The following is a 19,587-nucleotide window of genomic DNA, read 5'->3' as shown; positions in this document are numbered from 1 at the left end:
AGAACACTTTCTATTTGTAGTTTGGAAGGAATGTACTGTAAACAGGTAGAGATGGAAAGGGTGTGTTTGGCTTGTTATACACAACTAAGTACACTTCCTTCCACAATTTTTTTTTTTTTTTTTTTTTTTTGGTAGCTGAAAGGAAACTGAAAAATCTGAAAGCTTCTCTGCCTTATCTCTGCACACAGTTTAATTTTGATTAAGTTCACACTCCCTTCTTTTCTCACAAGATACACTTCTCTACCAACTCAATATATTCCAATATAATCCTCTCTGTTCCTCCACATGCCCTCTTCTGCCTTTTCTGCAGACACCTCTTGACTCTCATTCCTTTGGTCTGCCAATTTCTTTGCTTTCATATATAATAAACTTTCTCTTCCATTGGTATTTTAACTTTAATTTCCCACTGACCAATAAATCAGCCAGGCCAATATATCTGCTGATATTGACTCACTGCAGATATATCTGTATTGGTATATATGTCAGCTGATAAGTAATGATAGATTTAGCAGTGCTAAATAAAAGGAATGCAAAAAATTTAATGTCTGCCACTTTATTATAGTGGCCAGTTTTTAATGCTAGTGTTTTTAATGCGAGTATTAATATGGCCATGCTTTAGAAAAAAAAAAAAAAGTTGATTTTCACATTGTACAACATCTCTCACTATGTATCTTGGTCACGATTCATTCACAAAAAGTCACAAAAGATAGTAAATAATTATAATTATTGGATTTTTCAGACTTTTAAATATTGGTATTGGTTACCAAGGTAAAGTCATTTTTTTATTTAAGGGGAGATTCAGTATGTTTTTCTGTGTGCAGCAATTACAACTCATATCTCTCTTCCAGTCCCTTACACAGAAAAACGTGCCATATCTGAGCTTTGCTGAGTGGTCTGTGTGAAACTCGATTTATCTGTGCAGAAATGACTGAGATGAGCTGAAAGAGAGTTGAAGAGTTGTTAAAACAGTTTGACACCTCATCTCAATCAGACCATTTCTGGTTTGACTCTGTCAGATGCAGTTGCCACTAAAGAAAAGCTGCATCTCTGCAGTGAGAACTCTTTTTGAAGTGTTGGGATTTCAGAAACTGGATAGTGTTGCTGTTGAATCTTTAATTTAATTTAACACTCCAAAATACACTTAATCACTGTATATAGTCTTTATCCAGTGTACAGTGTTAAAATGAACTTCCAAACAGTGTCATTTGCCTCCTTATTTACATTGGAATGTAACTATATACAGCTTTACCTTTTGGTATATTTTTCTGGATGTTCAGTTTGTTGTATTAGATGCAATTGTATTTTATCTTTACACAGCTGATATTTAAATTTATATGAGCTGTGGAAAAACTGGCATTTCTGACTTTTGAGAGACCATGATTTTTAATATGTAATATGCAAAACTGTTAAATATTCAGTTTACAGTCATATAGGACAAGGAAGCTAGCCTGGCCAGCCAGACCCAACAAAAATGACAACATTCATTCACTAGCATCTCTACTATACCGCACGCCATGTTGGATTAACACTAGGTTTGTTTGTGGTCTCACTGTCACTTTGCTTGCATCATATCTTTCGTTTCTCTGATTGGTTTATTTTGCATCCATTGGCCCACCTCCAGGAATTCGATCTCAACCCATGAGATTCCAGACTAATTCTTTGTATGGAAAAAGAGTTAGTGTGACTGTCCGAACCAGATGAGCCAGTGTTTGGCATTTCTGCTTGAAATAATTGTCACCATAAGCTGTTTCGAAAATGTTGCTAGTTATTTTTCCATGAATCAAAAAATCATCCAGTTGTTGCAGCTCTACATCAACAGCATATTTAATATTCAGAAAATTGAATATTTGTCAGGGATTACAGAAAATAAAACTATGTTTTTGTTAACTTCTTTCCCAAGGGAGGTGGAGGGACTGTGGAGAGTGGGGCAGTGAAATTATAATAATGCATTTTTATGTAGGTGTCAGGTATCTGGGCTCACAAACTAAGCTGGAATGTTCACACTGAAAAGCTATGTCTGCCTCTGCAAAGAGACTGGAGAGAGACACTCATATGCGTGAGTGCGGAGATCATTCTGACTATCATTATACAGGGGTGTCCTAGAAAACTTAATAAGATTTGGAGTGTCAGTATGGCCCAACACCCTCAATGCCCAGTCAAAATCCAGAGTTGATAATGCAGGTCCAACGTCCTCGGCAACTACACCGTTTTTCTTAATTCTTAAATCTATGTCCATGTTCAAAAAATAGGAAGTGAAAAGTCACCTATGTGGGGGGTGCTTCTACTACTAAACCCGGAATAACAGGCAGAGAAAAAGTACTGTAACTTTGAGATAGCCAAGTGACTTACTTAATTTAATGCCTGTACTAAGAAAGTTGTGCTGTTTAAATATTTTAATAATAATTTGACTAAATGTATTGGTGTATGAAATACCACTGATAAAGACAGTTTAAAAAAAACAAACAAAAAAAAAAAACGTGCCTGTCACTGTGCAGTTCACTGCCCCTGTAAAAAGAAGTCAGCAGGGAAACCCAGCTGGCCTGACCAGCCTCCCCTCCTCCTCCTCTCTAACAGCTGGGCCTTCCTCTTCCTGTTTACACTACATCAACTTTCATTACATGAGCAGTCCAAGCTATCAGCACACACTGATGCTGTAGCTGCAATCTGGCTGTTAGTTTTAAAGCACAGAGTATGAAAAGAGTTTGGTTTGTAAAGTGACGTAAAGTTTTGGTACATTATGATAGTCAATATCAAATCCTTGGGTTTTAGAAATCATATTACACTGTCCTTACATCACCAGTATATATATATATATATATATATATATATATATATATATGTGTATATATATATATGTGTGTATATATATATATATATATATATATATATATATATATATATGTGTATATATGTGTATATATATATGGCTGGAGCTTTGGAAGTAAGCTCTTGAATTCCCATGTGGCCATGGCCATGAGGTTTCAGTTATGGCATGACAGTAAAATCTTATTAAAACAAAAATGTAGTTATCATGTATAATGTATTTTCTGGTCTGTGTCCAGAAAATACATATATATATATATATATATATATATATATATATATATATATATACACACACATACACACACACATACACATATATATATATATATATATATATATATATATATATATGTGTATGTGTGTGTGTGTGTGTGTGTGTGTGTGTGTACAAAGATATTTCATCCATGCGACCGCTCGGTTGTTAATCTCTGCACTTCATCATTCACTTATTCCTTAACCTCTTGAGTGCCTCCCCATGGGAAGCCGATCCTCCTAGACTCCAGTTCATCAAAACGGAGGGACTGAGTGTGTAACACATGTTGGGAGGCTGCATTGTCAGATGTGGGATTATGATGGATGTCGCCCTGACGGCTCACGACAGCGTCTGATTGTCTGGCTGCTGGTGATAGCAGGCAGCATGCTGACAGCAGTTTCCCTGAGTGGTGCCACCCGCCTGCCCACACACTGGCTTGTCATATCACCTCCCACCACAGCTTGAATGGCTGGGTGGAAAGTGTGCCTGGGGTGCCATAAAGTGAAAGCTGCTTGGACAGAGAACACAGAGCTTAGCATACTGTAGTCTGACACTAGTCTAAAAGCATATTCCTGCTAGCAGAGCTTTATGTCCATTGACTTTGTCCTGTTTCACACTGACAATTTACAAATGTGTATGGAAGCATATCTGCCAATGAATGTGCATGCTTTCTTTTCTTTTTTTTTTTTTTTTTTTTTTTTTTTTAGGAATTTGTTGTCCAGCCTTTCATGTTTTTTACTTTTCTTTTTTTGTTTTGTTTTTTTTTTTAAATTTTCATTACTTCACTTCCCTCTCAATCCAAGAACACGCACACATTGTTGGGCACATTTGCCCTTTGCTCTTGCTCATGGGAGCATCAGTGTGTCTCTCCATGTGTGTTTGTGTGTGGGCATGCGCTGTGGTTTTCAGGCTGGGTTAATTTAACCTCTTACACATCCCTTCAGCCATACACATTTGTCTTCTTTTTTTGTTTTGGCTCTGTTAATGTAGTGATGACATCTACACTCTTTGCCTTCACACAACTAGTCTTTTACAGACAGACAGATGTGAAATGTGAGAAAAAGAAGCATAAATAAATGTTGCCCATCATTCAAACATACAATACTACTGCTTCAACCTTAGACTTACAGACACAACTTACTAGTGGTTTTCATGGTGTCTTTTTTTAGTCACAGTTTTTCCAAACATTTTACATGTTTTATTGCATAACATTTCCTGTCTTTGTTACCATAACAGCAACATCAGCTGTCTGGTGACTCGTCAGAGTTTAGTCTGTGGGCTGGACTTCTTTGTATGATCCCTGAGCTGATGCAGTAGCTAAGGCCAGACTTTGGCTGGAATATCCTCTGTGGCTTAACATGGGCCAAAGAGATTGACTGAGCTCTATGACTGAGCTTTAGTTGCACTACGTGCGTGCGTGCGTGCGTGCGTGCGTACTTTGTGAGTACCAATCTAAGCATACTTCTATCATATCCTCATTGTTTGATGGTTAAGACTTGGTTTTAGGATTAGGGTTAGAATTATGGTTAGGCTGAGGATTGGGGTTAGGCATTTAGTTGTGATACAGTCTAGGTAATGCATTAAATAAGTGTTCTCACAATGATAAAAATGTGTATGTGTGTGTGTACACATCTTTTTATGGTTGTATGGACATGTTTTACTCTGATACAATTCTTGTGTGAACATTGTGGCATTGTGGGGACATTTTGGCTGGCCCTTACAACTTCAAATGGTTTCTAGGTGTGTGTATTCCTATGCACACACAGAACTTGACCCAAGAAAGCTCAGGTTGTGATGGTGAAGGAGACTATTATAACTGGGAATAACTAGGATGGATGGACATACTAGGGACAGACAGGAGCTTAGTGGAGATAAAGACAGACAGTATGTGAACACAGTATATATATAAATAAAATCGTTCACTGTATATTCCTTGATTGTGATGTGGTTTAGTGCAGTGGTAAAGCCTGCATGTCTAATTTTAACATATTTAGCATCTAATCTTTTGCAGTCCTCAAGAGTATCCACAAATGATGAATGGTACAGTGTAAGATATGCTCATCACAGCGTAGTGTGCTGAGCAGAATGCAGAAGCAAAGTTTAGCTTAGGGTTCTGGGAGAAACAGTCAGCAATCAGTCTTTTCCTACTTGCATCTAAGAATTCTGTCAATGTCATTTCTTTGCTGTCTTGGCATGATGTATCATACACAGGGATACTGGGCACACCTTTTGATAGCCTCGCCTTAAAGACATTGTTGCCCTGTTTTGTAGCAGTAACACCCCATTTTTTGTAGATTTTAATATGAAATCAGTAAAATTGTCATTTTTGCCCATCAATTTACAACATAAATGAGTCATACACTGAACAAGCGATAAATTAAAGGTATAAGTTGAATTAAAACAAAGGAGACAAAGGCTGACTCAAACCCTGTGGTGAGGACAAATGTAGCACTGACTTTGTGTTTCCAACTAGATAGAGGATAGTGTCACACACCTACAGCCACGCTCCATTTTATGAATGTATGCAGTAAAGCTTGATCTGACTGACTGGACTGAAAGGACTGATCTCCATTAGCTAATGCGCAAGCACACACATTAAGGCACATGCACACGTTAAGAATCCTGGATAGCTACAGTGTATTGCGTTTTGACAGGGCCTGCTTATTCCAGTGCCCCCAATTACACCCACACTCCAATCCCCAGTGCATCTGCAGCCTCACGAATGAACAAAGCCATGTTGATTATAATAACTAATGATGACTGTCAGTTCAAGTATCAGAATGGTCATGTAAGAGAGACCTATTACCGCTATGCGGCGCTGCACAATGAAGACTGGCATATTGTCTGTGAAAATCTTGTTTATATTCCTCATGTTATTAACTGGTGTACTCAGGTTTGTCTAAGGATGTACATTCATGCTCTGTGCCAGTTTTAGAAGAAACAAGGGTGCAATGCTGCAAAAAAATTTCTGTTTATCCTTTAGCTGCATATATTTCTGCAGTATAGCTTTTTCTTTTGGTTGGTGACTTGTATTACATCAGGAGTTAAGAGTTTAGAGTGAACATGAACGTTTTTACTTTTTTAGTCGTATAATATTATGTCTTGAGTCAAGAGTGCCATGTAATTCTAGTAGGGCTGCACCAAATACTCGAGTAAATCGATGAATTCGATTACAAAAAAAATCGATCGTTTCAAACTTAAAAAAGACGACAACACGGTGCAATGAGTGTATTGTAAAGTAGAACTTGCGAACCACAACAGCACTTCGTCAATGCTTCAACATCTGAACAGAAAGCATCCAGTTGTGAAGCAGACCGGCTCATCCAGCGGAGCCGACACAAGGTAACATCATTTTCTGGTAACATGTTGCTTCAGCTGCAGCCCTAAATTCTAGTGACTACTGGACAAAATGACTGTAAATATACACATATAAGTCGCTTCGCTATATAAGTCGCAGGACAAGCCAGAGGATTAAAAAAAAGTATGGCTGTTCATGTTTTAAAAAAAAAAAGAAAAAAAAAGACGCTTTTCAACAATATCTGAAAATATTAATAGAGTTTGCTGTTATATTGTAAGCTGTGGCAGAGTCCACACTAGCTATATAATTTCATCATTCATGTAGTAGAACTGATCTGATCTTTGAGAATCTGAGCTTAATTGACCCAGTTTTGACTGCATAATTTTTGCAAATGTCTAAAAGAGGAATCCAAGCAACCTTTCCAAATCGAAGTAGCAATAATTACTATTACACTTCTGTTGACATTCAAGAATATTTACTTCTGTTTCTTAATGTCCTCACATTCAGGAGGATTTCATTGATGTTTGATAGAAAGCTACAAGTTATCATTTGCAGAAAAGGAAATATTGTTACAGTACCACCGGTTTCCAAAACCAATAGGAAGTAACAAATAGTAAGAAAATTATATTACAACACAATGTGTGATACATAATCTATTTGCCTGATTTCGTCCAATCTCTGTTGCACTCTCCCTGTCTGCCGTCTTTCCGCCTCCAAGTCAAACGCAGAATGAACGCATGTGCAGTTTGTGAAATCACTGTATCTTCTGCTCAATACTTAATGCCTGTGAGTCCGTGACGTATTTTTGACAGTAAAGTCTCAATTCGTATTCATAAAAGAGAAACCCTAAGCCTAAAATTGCGCTTCATATTATTACTATTGTTATTTTATTTTTTTAGTTTTTTGGAATCGTATTCTCACATAAGAGCACGCACTACATATTTTATGTATGATTTGACTCATAACGTTTACAAAACCACATTTTTGTGTACATTTTATTCATTTATGCACAACCTTAGGCCAATATGTACAAATGTTTATTAGTACACGCACGTCTTTTTTGACAGCAACCTTACCCCATGCCACTGCTTCAGTATGCCAGTAGGTTCTAATTTATGGTGTCAGTTACACAGCCTTAAATGATGGGACGTGTTGTGCCAGCTGATAATGTAACCTATTGATAAAAAAAATGTTGGACTGAGGATAGTCCCTGCGACAGACCACAAGATAGGATGGGTCAACATGAATGAAATGTTTGACAGCTGTAACGGACAACTTCCTGCTAAACAGGCAGTGTGAGTAGAACCACTAACAAAAACCCACTGCTTCAATATGTCTATTATTATGGTATGGTTTAAAGTGTAGCAGCACTTAAGTCTAACAATATGAACAGTGACCCCTGTCAAAACTATTCTCTCAACATCGTTTCACTTTTTCTGTATTTGTATTGACTCTGATCTGTTCTTGCTGACATTACCTGCAAAGATTGTTTTGGAATACTGAAGTGAGCACTCACAGGTGAGAGCCAGAAAATGAGGGGGGGGATTTTACCTGGGGAGGATAAGGAAATAAAAGCATTAGGATGTGTGTGTGTAGGCAATGTGGTGTGCCAGAGGTGTTTTACTTTTTTTTTTTTTTTTTTTTTTTTTCTATCACATTTGTTCATTTGGTCTCTTGGCACCAAACTCCATTAGTCACCTATTACTTTAATAACAGGAGGTGAAAATGGAGAGGAATGACAGATCTTTTATTATACTTTTTTAGAGGTCAAAGGTTAGTAGCTTACATTTTTTTACTCTTCCTGTGGTTTGAGGTAATATTAAGAGTATCTAGATTTGTTTGCTCTGAGATGAGTATGTGACAGTAATGACTGTGTGGGCACATTGAGGCATTTTTTCTTTTTTTTTTTTCTTTTCTTTTTTTTTTTTTTTTAGGTGATAGAACCTGCAGGCTTTGAATCAGGAGCCAGATGTGCTACTTCAGTGTGAAGGCAGCTCATTTGAGCAGTCAACTGCATTGAAAATAGCTGCTGTCCTGGTTTTCTGCAGCCCAGTGACGATGTTCACAAGCCCATCTGGGTTTTCTAAATGGGCCAGCTCCATAGTGAATCACACCAAGGATTTGGATTCATGATAGAGAAACATGAAGTGCTTGAGGAGAGTATCAAACTATGTATTTGCTTTTTGTGCTGTGGTGAAGTCAGTTGATCTAGAGTAGAGGCTAATGTCTAGCCTTGAAGCTTAGTTTTTGATTAACGTTTGTAGATCGAGACCAAATCAAGGCAATAAACAGTGCATCTGTGTGCAAATGGTTTGGGAAGGCATTAAAAACACCATTGCATTATATATAATAGACAGCTGTAATAGCCTTAGTTATCTGTAGTACTTGAGCAGCAGTAAGTGATAGTCTGAGTCAATACATTACATAAAACTGAGGAAAATCCAGGTTTTAGTGTCTGATTAAGAACAATTCTGATGATGAAACTTCCTATTTGACTTTGTACTACAATTCTAAATGAACCTTAACACCTATCTTTGTGCATTCTCTTGCAAGAAAGCATGTGAAACACCATTGACAAAAGGTTGTGCCAAATGCCTGCACCATGTATATGAGGGCCCCAGATGCAGTATTTATTTTTGGCTGCTGGATTTGTGGTTCAAAACCAAGTCATGCATCTTACCCCTCTGTGGAAACTTGTAAAAGTACATTTTAACAAGATTATTTAAATATTTTCCTGTTCCTTGTGACACATTTGATTGGTCTGATGACTGGCTTCATGAATAAAAATGGCTTTGTGCATTCATGCTGCTTGGATACAATGCCTTGGCTGCTGGGATGCATTTATATTTGATTCTATATTATAAATATTTACGGAAACAATTCATTCATTGCAAGTCTAGGACTGGGAACTGCAGAACTAGATAAATCATTCACACTACACTTTACGCTAATTCAGTAATGGCAAAATCTTGATTTAAATGGTCAACTGTGTGAAATTATGGATCTGACCGGACAGTGTCAGCTGTGTCAGTATTTAAAGGCTTTTAATACTCTGGACTGTGGGTTGATCTCAATTAATTTATGTCGAACTACACCTTGTCATTTATCAGTTGTAAGTATCAAGTATCTCCAAATATTTCATTAACAAACAGGCTATGAAGAGAGTGAAGGAAAGGCAGGAAATCAAGGAACACATGACAATAAAAGACCAGTTGCCTCTGGTTGAACTGGTGTGAGCGGCACTAATGGTGTACTGTAAATCCTGTTATGTCACACATGAGCAGCGTGCCATGCAATGAACAGAAAGGGTGGTGTGGAGAAAGGAAGAGAAGTCAAGACTCACCCTGTGACCATGAGGATTACAGCTCATGTAAAAGCACATCCCATTGGTCCAATTAGGATTAGAGACGTGTGCGCAGAGATGCGATTGGTAACGGTGTTATCACATCTAGTTGGCACCTAATGGGATTACAGACATGCAGGAATTCTTCCCATTTAGTGCTGGTTGAAATTATACTAACTACTTATTGAAGAGCCAAATATTACATTTACCAGGCAGCATTTTAATTGCTATGTTTGACCTGTTTCTTGCTTTCCTACCCTCTCTGGTCCCTCATGACATAAATATTGAAAAATTGTCCTGCCACTTTTACTATGTATTTGGTAGTGATTATATTTCAGTTATGGATTTATACACATTTGGTGCTCTAGTGCTTAGCTTGATGGTGTGTATGAGAACTAGGACTGTCATGATATCTAGTTTTAATTGATGATATATTGTCCCAAAAATATTTGCAATAGAGGATATTATTGACATTTTAAGACTACTTATGTCAGTGATATGATAGTATAGTAAGCATAATAACATAAGTATGCCCTTTCAAAGAATACTAAACTGTTAAGAACAGTCAGATATTGGAATTTCATAACATTAAATATCTGAAATTAATAAAACAAATAAAATAAGATCACATATTTGCGGCAACTCTGGTTATACAGTGACTTACACTATCTGTGAGCATGCGCTGTCAGCTGTTTGCATTTATTGTACTTTCAAATTTTCTGGCTGAACTTCTGCAGTGGTGGTAGTGGTAAAATGATTTTACTGACACATTACTTACATAGGCCAAGCAAGGGAAAAAAAATCGTAAACAAATATATAAGACAAAGGGAATGTTGTCACTATATTATTATACTATATATTTTCATAATGATGTCAATTTGTTATTTTAGGTCCCCCACTTCCCACTGTACTGCATCTTCTGCACAAGAGATTCCCTTTCCCCCTCAGGTAGATCTACATTGAAAAATCTCTCTAAAAGGTCTGTCAAGTCCTCTTATGAGCCACAATTGTGAATACATATTTTAACAAGAGATTTGTATTAATTATTCAACAGCTGATAAGTTAGTCTCCATTAATTCACCATCCTCAAAGACGTTTCATTTAAATAGTAAACCTGCTGAATTGGTGATTCATTCTAGTGGTGCCACTTAAATGTGTCAGTTGTCAAGTTCTTTACTCCATTACATAGTGTTTTTCCATTAGCACCGAGTTGATTTTTTTTTCAGAAATCAAGCAGCATTCATTTGCAAATAATTATTTCTCTGAACCTTTTCTCTAAGAGGTCATACTAAAAATTTTGTGTATTCAACAGTTTCTGTATTTTCTGGACTATAAGTCTCACCAGAGTATAAGTCGCTTTTACTAAAAACAGAAAAAAGCATATATAAGTTGCTTTGGTGTATAAGTCGCATTTCTAGTTATATTAATTAAATTCCAAATTAGCCCATAAAGAATGCAGGCTAGGCATCACAACAAGCAGAAGTGCATTACGAAATTCATTAATCCGTGTCAAGCAATGTTAAACTGTGCCAATGTCTGGTGGGACATCACAACAACGTCTCCTTCTCCTCTCTCAGGTTGGCTGAATGCCAATAATCACTCGAGACATTGTGTCAGTTGCAGACCTTTTTAATGCACCTTGAACTCTGCAGTATAGCTTTTTGTTTTGGGCAGCATTTTCACTTGTTACACTAGAAGTTAGTGTAGGGTGAACATGAACCTTTAACTTCTTTGGCAGTACAATATTATCTTTAATTGAGTCAAGAGTGACATCTAATTCCAGTGACTACTTGACAAAATAACTAGAAAAAAAGTGCAACTTATAGTCTGGAAAATACGGTGTATCAACCATGAAATGGCACTTAACAATTTCAATATGTAAACCAAAATAAAAATGCAGGTGAAAACCATCTGTTTAGATTTTGTTTAAAGAATACATAGAGAAGTCGTTGTAGAGTTGACTTATATAACTATGTAAAGACATGAAATTTGCTAAAAACAATGGATTCACTCCTTTCATTTTGATTTCTAGTCTAATTTGTATGGAAGGGGGAAACTAATGTTGGCAGAAGAGAAAACCTCTGATAGAAACCCTTGAAGTTATGAGTGTTTGTAGAACAAATTCCCATGTGTGAATTTTTATATACCCTTTCTCTCAGTTTGGGAAGGCCTGTCCACAGTAATCAAATACAAGACCATCAACTTTCATGTCTACGATTATTAGTGTAGTTTTTTTACAACATGAAAGAAACCCAGTGACTACTGACAAACGCACCAGCTGTGAGCTCTGCCAGTAGTGCCAGAGTAACATAAATTCAAGCAGATAGCAGCAGAGGGAGAGTGTTATAATGTTTATAGTGTTTATGTTATAAAATAATGTCAAAAGTAATAGTGACATGACATTGCTGTACAGTAGCTCATGTTTTGGTTCTGTCGTGCTAGCAGGACCATCTGTTATTTTGCTGCTACATTTTTTTGCCACTTTTATTTCAAAGTGATTGTTATATAATGTGTCTCTAGCTCTTCCTGTCCTTTACAGCTGGTTTTTCCAGATGTTGTGTCACAGATGCTTATGCTTTTGCTGTAGTGATCAATATACAATGGTGAATCGCTTGTAGATTTATTCTGTGCACAGTGTTGTTCACCTCTGCTTTCCTTCCGTAGAATATCTGTTACTTTTGCTGTAGGAAAATGTAGAACAACATTGACTCAAAAAGTACATTATATCAGAATATGATCGTGTTTGTTATTAAACTTATCTGCATCTGCAGTTTAGTTGCACAGGAATGTTTTGGGAAAGAGGACAGAGTACAAGAGTAATGTAGTATATAATGTAATATAATTACATTAATTAATAAAAAATATAAATATAATAATGTAATAAAGAGTACAGAGAAGAAGGAGCTGTATTGTGTCTTTGTAGATTTGGAAAAAGCGTATGATAGGGTGCCGAGAGAGGAGCTGTGGTGTTGTATGAGGAAGTCTGGAGTGGCAGAGAAGTATGTTTGAGTGGTGCAGGACATGTATGAGAGCTGTAAGACAGTGGTGAGGTGTGCTGTAGGAGTGACAGAGGAGTTCAAGGTGGAGGTGGGGCTGCACCAAGGATCGGCTTTGAGGCCCTTCTTGTTTGCTGTGGTGATGGACAGGCTGACAGAGGAGCTTAGACAGGTCCGTGGACCATGATGTTTGCAGATGACATTGTCATCTGTAGTGAGAGCAGGGAGCAGGTGGAGGAAAATCTAGAGAGATGGAGGTTTGCTCTGGAAAGGAGAGGAATGAAGCTTAGCCACAGTAAAACAGAGTACATGTGTCAAAATGAGAGGGACTCAAGTAGAATGGTGAGGTTACAGGGAGTAGAGGTGAAGAAGGTGGAGGATTTTAAGTACCTAGGGTCAACAGTCCAGAGCAACGGAGAGTGTGGAAAAGAAGTGAAGAGACGTGTGCAAGCAGGTTGGAACGGGTGGAGGAAAGTGTCAGGTGTGATGTGTGACAAAAGAGTGTCAGCAAGAATGAAAGGAAAGGTGGACAAGACAGTGCTGAGACCAGCAATGTTGTCTGGTTTAGAGACAGTGGCACTGAGACAAAGACAGGAGGCAGAGCTGGAGGTAGCAGAGCTGAAGATGTTGAGGTTCTCTCTGGGAGTGACGAGGATGGATAGGATCAGGAATGAGGACATCAGAGGGACAGCTCATGTTAGATGTTTTGGAGAAAAAGCCAGGGAAGCCAGATTGAGATGGCTTGGACATGTTCAGAGGAGGGACAGTGAATACATTGGTAAAAGGATGCTGAGGTTAGAGCTGCCAGGAAGGAGGCCTAGAGGAAGACCAAAGAGGAGGTTCTTGGATGTAGTGAAGGAGGACATGAGGATAGTTGGTGTGGGTGAGGAGGATACAGAGGATACAGAGGATAGGGTTAAATGGAGGCAGATGATTCACTGTGGCGACCCCTGAAGGGAGCAGCTGAAAGGAAAAGAAGAAAGAAGAAGTTTTGGGAAAGAGGGTTGGCCACAGTCAAGTGAAAATTTCCAAAATATTAAAGCAAAGTAACACAATATACACGCAATAATCACAGTTTACAGCAAACCTTTACTTTAGTTTCTAACTGTGTATTCATTGTAATATGGGCTACATTATGGTCTGTGCATGCGCAAGGTGCTGTATGTGTGAGTGTAAGTTGAGTGCGACCTACAGAAATGATAGTGTAACACATGCCGTGGTGTGGTACAAATGACGAACAGTCACAGTAAAATGGAAACTTAGCATGGCAGAGAGTGACACTTTGAACCGTTACTACTATATGGCCTCATAATCAATAAAAAGAACTTGATAGAGTTGATAGTTAGCAAATTCAAACTATATCTATCACTTTTCTATTGTTTTACAAGCATTTATTCTCACGTTGTAAAAACATGTATTATCAGTAATATGGGAGATGTGCCAGTTTTTCTCACATTAATTTGTTGGCATCAGTATCTAGGGACCTCTGTTACTTTTGCTGCTTATTTGTTTCTTCAAGAGGATTCAGTGGATAGATGTGAGAGAAGTTGTCTTTTTGTGTCCACAGATCACCAGAAGTTGGAGCGAGAGGCCAGGATCTGCCGCCTGCTCAAGCATCCCAACATTGGTAATTAATCCTCCTATTCTATTTACTGTCTCTCTATCTGTCCACCCTCTCAGAATAATTTGTGGAAAGTCAGGTTGAATACACATCCATATGTTTCACCTCCTATAGGTGTGAACTCAAATATGGTTTTTGTTTAATTTAAGCCCTAATCATTTTATGATTTTTAATTTGTTTTATTTATTTATTTACTCATAATTAAGTTTATATTTTTTTTTTATCACAGTGTTGTTCTTAGCTGGACATGGGACTGGGCAATAAATGATAAAAATAATTATTGCGATAAACTTTTCTTTGATAGAAATACAAGGACACCATGATGATAGAACTCATTCCGACCATATTTTGACAGAAAACATGAACAGACAATGACAAAGAAAATAGTGCAGCGCTGAACCAGTCATGTCGTTGGAAGAGAGTTAAAGCACATCAGTTAGTTGGCCTTTAGATGATTTGTATTATGATTTGGCGCTATACAAATAAAATTGAATTGAAATGAATTCAGTTAGGTTGACACACACAGCACAGAGCGTGGAGGAGCAGCCAGCAGCAGCTCACATGCAGATGTTTGGGCTGCTATTGCTGTGTAAGCCAGTAGGTCAGGAGTGGGAGCCTGATTAAAGAGAGGATGAACTGAACAGAAAATGCTGATGATAACTCGAGTGTCAGCATTAACAATGAAAACAAGAAAGCAGACACAGCCCAGGGCTCAAAAGATGAGAGTTTTCTAGAGAGTACAACCTGAGGACTTTAAATATAGATGTGTATTTGACAAAATGTCACTTGTCACATGTCACTTAGGAATAAAAAGGAACCTTTAAGCGTGACTGAAATAGTGCTTTGGTTTATGTCATCATATATATATATTGATATTGACATGAAAAAAAATGATCATAAGATTTTTTTCCATACCGTCCAAAAGTGATGAAAGTGATTGCAGCTTGCTATCAAAATATTACGTTAGATTTGTATTTCATTGGGATTGTAACTCTAGTTGTAAGATCATTTTTGTTTAATTTAAGCCCTAATCATTTTATGATTTTTAATTTGTTTTATTTATTTATTTACTCATAATTAAGTTTATTATTTTTTTTAATTTATGAGATTGAGACTGATTTAATGAGACAAATTTGAATGCAGCTGATAGTACCTATAGTAAATCAAATCCAGTTTACTTTCTCACCTCCACACAGCGGGCTTCACTGTCAGATTGTGAGTTTGAGTTTTAACAGTTATGAAAATGTTTTGACACAGGCCTTTTCCTCTGGTGGTGAATCTCCACTGTGAATCTACAACTTGATTTATGTAGAGAGTAACTGTAAATGTAAACAAGTATACAAGCTAGTATAGTTAATTATAACATTACCACCTCCGCAATGACTTAGCCACAATAAAACCTTGCATGTGTTTACTGTTTGGTCCTCTTTTAGTGAGTGCATGGCAGCAGCAAACAAATGTGGTTTGCAGGTCAACTACCTGGTGTCAGAAATGGAATAATGGGTACATCACAGAGAAAGGTTATTCCATAGGGATCCCACGTTTAGAGACTAAACACTTTTGACAGACTTACTATCTATAAAACCTTTTCTAAGGCTTTAGTGAAAGTGCCTTGTGTAGCCAAGTATGGTGACCCATACTCAGAATTTGTGCTCTTCATTTAACCCACCCAAAGTGCACACACACAGCAGTGAACACACACCCGGAGGAGTGGGCAGCCAATGCTGCAGCACCCGGGGAGCAGTTGGGGGGTGGAGAGGGCACTGATTTTTCACTCTGCCCCACCGACAATTCCTGCCGGTCCCAAGACCGGTTTACCAGAACTAAACCAAGACTTACTTCCATGTAACATGGTAGTAAAATGAATGCTGTTTCCATCATTTTTGATCTAATATCCAACATAAAAGAGTTCATGTGGGGTTCAGTAGCTTGACACACATAGAGAAGTAGAGAATCATTTAAAGGCCATCAAAAAACCATAACCTGCACATACACTGATTCTAGCATCAAATCTGTCATCAGATTTTCACCTGCTAACACACTTGCACACACGTCCTCTCCTTTAGAGACTGTCTCCTGCTGAATAAGGATTGGCTGGTAGCATTGGTCTCATTACTGTTCCATTTACATTTCATCCAGCTCAGGGAAAGCCCTCATGCCTTTAGGGTCATCCAGGCAGTAGGTGCCTCTGAGGCCAATCAGGGGATGAGCTAACAGAAATGTCAAAGACTCTCCATGGAGGAGATCTTTCCTTTGTTTAATCTTTTCATCCATCCTGTCTGTCTTGAAACCATTTTGAACAGTGAAATTGGAATGAGCTTTTTCCCAAAGTGCCCTATTTCACATTTGTACAGTTTCGCACATTCACAATACAGTATGAGTCTCTCACTGTTGATTGTATTACCAAATCCATTTACTGATGAGATATTCTTTCCTGACCTGAAAAAAAGCCAATCACAAATTGGTTATTATGCATTACTGCAATATAGAGCCAAAATCAATTGATTATTTAAAATTTATCTCAGTAAAAATAACTGCTGTAAATCAGATAAGCAGCACAAGACATTAGTAGGTATCACCAATAAATATCATCCAGGTTGGCTTCTAGCAAGATCAAACCAAAAAATATATCAGTCACTAGCTGTTACAAGGGTTTACTATGCCAAGCATCAGCTGTACAATCAACATATCTAGATGTATATGTGTGCTTGAACATGAGCGATAACTAAAATGGGGATGGCTGAACACAGGGGAACAGTCTAGCAACGCTAGCTAAGATGGTGCCTTCTATAGCCGTCACTTGTTTGCAGGTAACAAAGGGAGAATGGCATATGGCATCCTGTGGGCTTACAGCTCTATGGAAGTGTTTGAGGACAAAGATTAACAGAGGGGCAGCTTCACAAGGCTATGAAATCACATGATTGGCAGGGCTTACTAAACAAGAAATTGGAAAATCGGGCAGGAATTTAAGGTTCCAGCCAGGCTCTTGGACTCTTGGTTGGATTCAATTTTGAAAATGTCACTTTGGATGGGAAACTTTACATATTTGATTTTCATGTTTCTAATATTTTATAGACACAACCTCCCCTCACTAACTGAGAGAATAACAGGCAAATCAAGTGAAAATGATAATGGTTGTTAGTTGCAGTCCTAGGTTTATCTATTGCCCTTGTACTCAGGACCTGTTTCTGTGCTGCTATGATTAGTACCTCTGTGCTGTCTTTCAGTCCAACCTTTTCTAGCCACTGATAGGATTTGTCAGTATCAGCCAGTTCTGCCAGTGGTACATACCGTGCAGAGGTTTGTCCTTCCATGATGGTTCTTGCTCTTCTTTTTCATCTCCTGGGGTTTCTGCTGCCTGAAGAATACTTTGCACATCATCACCTGGGGCCATCTTCCTGATGTACTCAAGGATCTTAACTGTTTCATCCTGGATAGTAGATCTGATGCTCACTAGTGCTTGGCCTCCTTCCTTCAGCTTAGTGTACAGTCTAAGGATGCTGGATTCGGGTTGAAACCCCCCATGCATTGTGAAGAGCTTCCTTACCTTGATGTCAGTGGCCTCTCCCTCCTACTTCGGCCAGGTTATTATACCAGCAGGGTATCTGATGACTGGGAGGGCATAGATATTGATAAGCCCAGACCTTGTTCTTCCCATTCAGCTGAATTCTCAGGACTTGCCTTACTATCCTTGCAGCCTCGTGATGGTTCCCATTTGCTTGTGGTATTCCAAGGTACTTGTAGCTATCTTCAACATTCGCTGTGTTGCCTTCTGGTAGCCCTGTAGGTTTGTTTCCTACATTCCCACTGAGTTCTTGATGAAGGCTCTTAGAATCCTGTTGATGTTGTACATCGATGTTGTTGTTTAGCTTCTTCAGCCCTGTGGTAATTTGAACACTCTTAGCTGTGACCCCCAAACTAGGAGAGTAGCTCCCTCAAATTCCTTGCGTTACACTCAGTATGGTTCTCTTTGTCACTTTACACCATGTCATTTCATGTCCATTAAACAGTCTGCCTAATTCAGTAATTCACCTCACCACTAGCACTGGTTACCTCTCTGCTGCCTTGATCTTTTTGTTCAACAAATTGAAAGAGACAGCCTAGAATGATCATTCCCATTAATGATGGATCACAATTTGGAATGGTAGGGCCATGTCAGAAAGACAGATTTTTAGTTTTGCTGGAGATTTATGGTAAGCAGTGTGAATATCCTATCAGTTATAACTGATGAGTCTGAAGATAAATTTAAGAAAGAAGGTAGATGGGAAGTTTATAAGTGGAGTCTCCTGGGAAATTGAGTCTGTATGGAAAACCCTTCAACACTACACTATTAATAAATCATTTTAAATATTTTTTTTTTCCTTTGGTCAAAAAAGAATCTATAAACTGTAACTATGGCAATTGAAATTATGTAGCTTCAACAGTCTTCTTCTCTTTCTTTCAGCTGCTTCCTTCAGGGGTCGCCACAGCGAATCATCTGCCTCCATTTAACCCTATCCTCTGTATCCTCCTCACCCACACCAACTATCCTCATGTCCTCCTTCACTACATCCAAGAACCTCCTCTTTGGTCTTCCTCTAGGCCTCCTTCCTGGCAGCTCTATCCTCAGCATCCTTTTACCAATGTATTCACTGTCCCTCCTCTGAACATGTCCAAACCATCTCAATCTGGCTTCCCTGGCTTTTTCTCCAAAACATCTAACATGAGCTGTCCCTCTGATGTCCTCATTCCTGATCCTATCCATCCTCGTCCCTCCCAGAGAGAACCTCAACATCTTCAGCTCTGCTACCTCCAGCTCTGCCTCCTGTCTTTGTCTCAGTGCCACTGTCTCTAAACCAGACAATATTGCTGGTCTCAGCACTGTCTTGTCCACCTTTCCTTTCATTCTTGCTGACACTCTTTTGTCACACATCACACCTGACACTTTCCTCCACCCGTTCCAACCTGCTTGCACACGTCTCTTCACTTCTTTTCCACACTCTCCGTTGCTCTGGACTGTTGACCCTAGGTACTTAAAATCCTCCACCTTCTTCACCTCTACTCCCTGTAACCTCACCGTTCTACTTGAGTCCCTCTCATTTTCACCCATGTACTCTGTTTTACTGCAGCTAACCTTCATTCCTCTCCTTTCCAGAGCAAACCTCCATCTCTCTAGATTTTCCTCCACCTGCTCCCTGCTCTCACTACAAATGACAATGTCATCTGCAAACATCATGGTCATTGTATCAGTTCATGAATCAATTACAGAAC

The 19,587-nt window shown here is 38.4% G+C and overlaps 1 protein-coding gene across 3 annotated transcripts in view; it reads left to right on the top strand.

Moving 5' to 3' along the window:
* The window catches only part of camk2d1 (calcium/calmodulin-dependent protein kinase (CaM kinase) II delta 1), an 84,958-nt gene that overhangs the window by 25,693 nt on the left and 39,678 nt on the right, over positions 1 to 19,587 (top strand). For all 3 annotated transcript variants that reach the window (XM_026298877.2, XM_026298876.2, XM_026298875.2), the window contains exon 3: positions 14,284 to 14,343. In XM_026298877.2, coding sequence (XP_026154662.1) covers positions 14,284 to 14,343 — 60 coding nt within the window. The remainder of the gene's footprint in view (positions 1 to 14,283; positions 14,344 to 19,587) is intronic.

Source organism: Mastacembelus armatus, chromosome 18, assembly GCF_900324485.2.
Source record: "Mastacembelus armatus chromosome 18, fMasArm1.2, whole genome shotgun sequence".
Classification (NCBI taxonomy): domain Eukaryota; kingdom Metazoa; phylum Chordata; class Actinopteri; order Synbranchiformes; family Mastacembelidae; genus Mastacembelus; species Mastacembelus armatus.
This window is presented reverse-complemented; position numbering and strand designations above follow the sequence as displayed.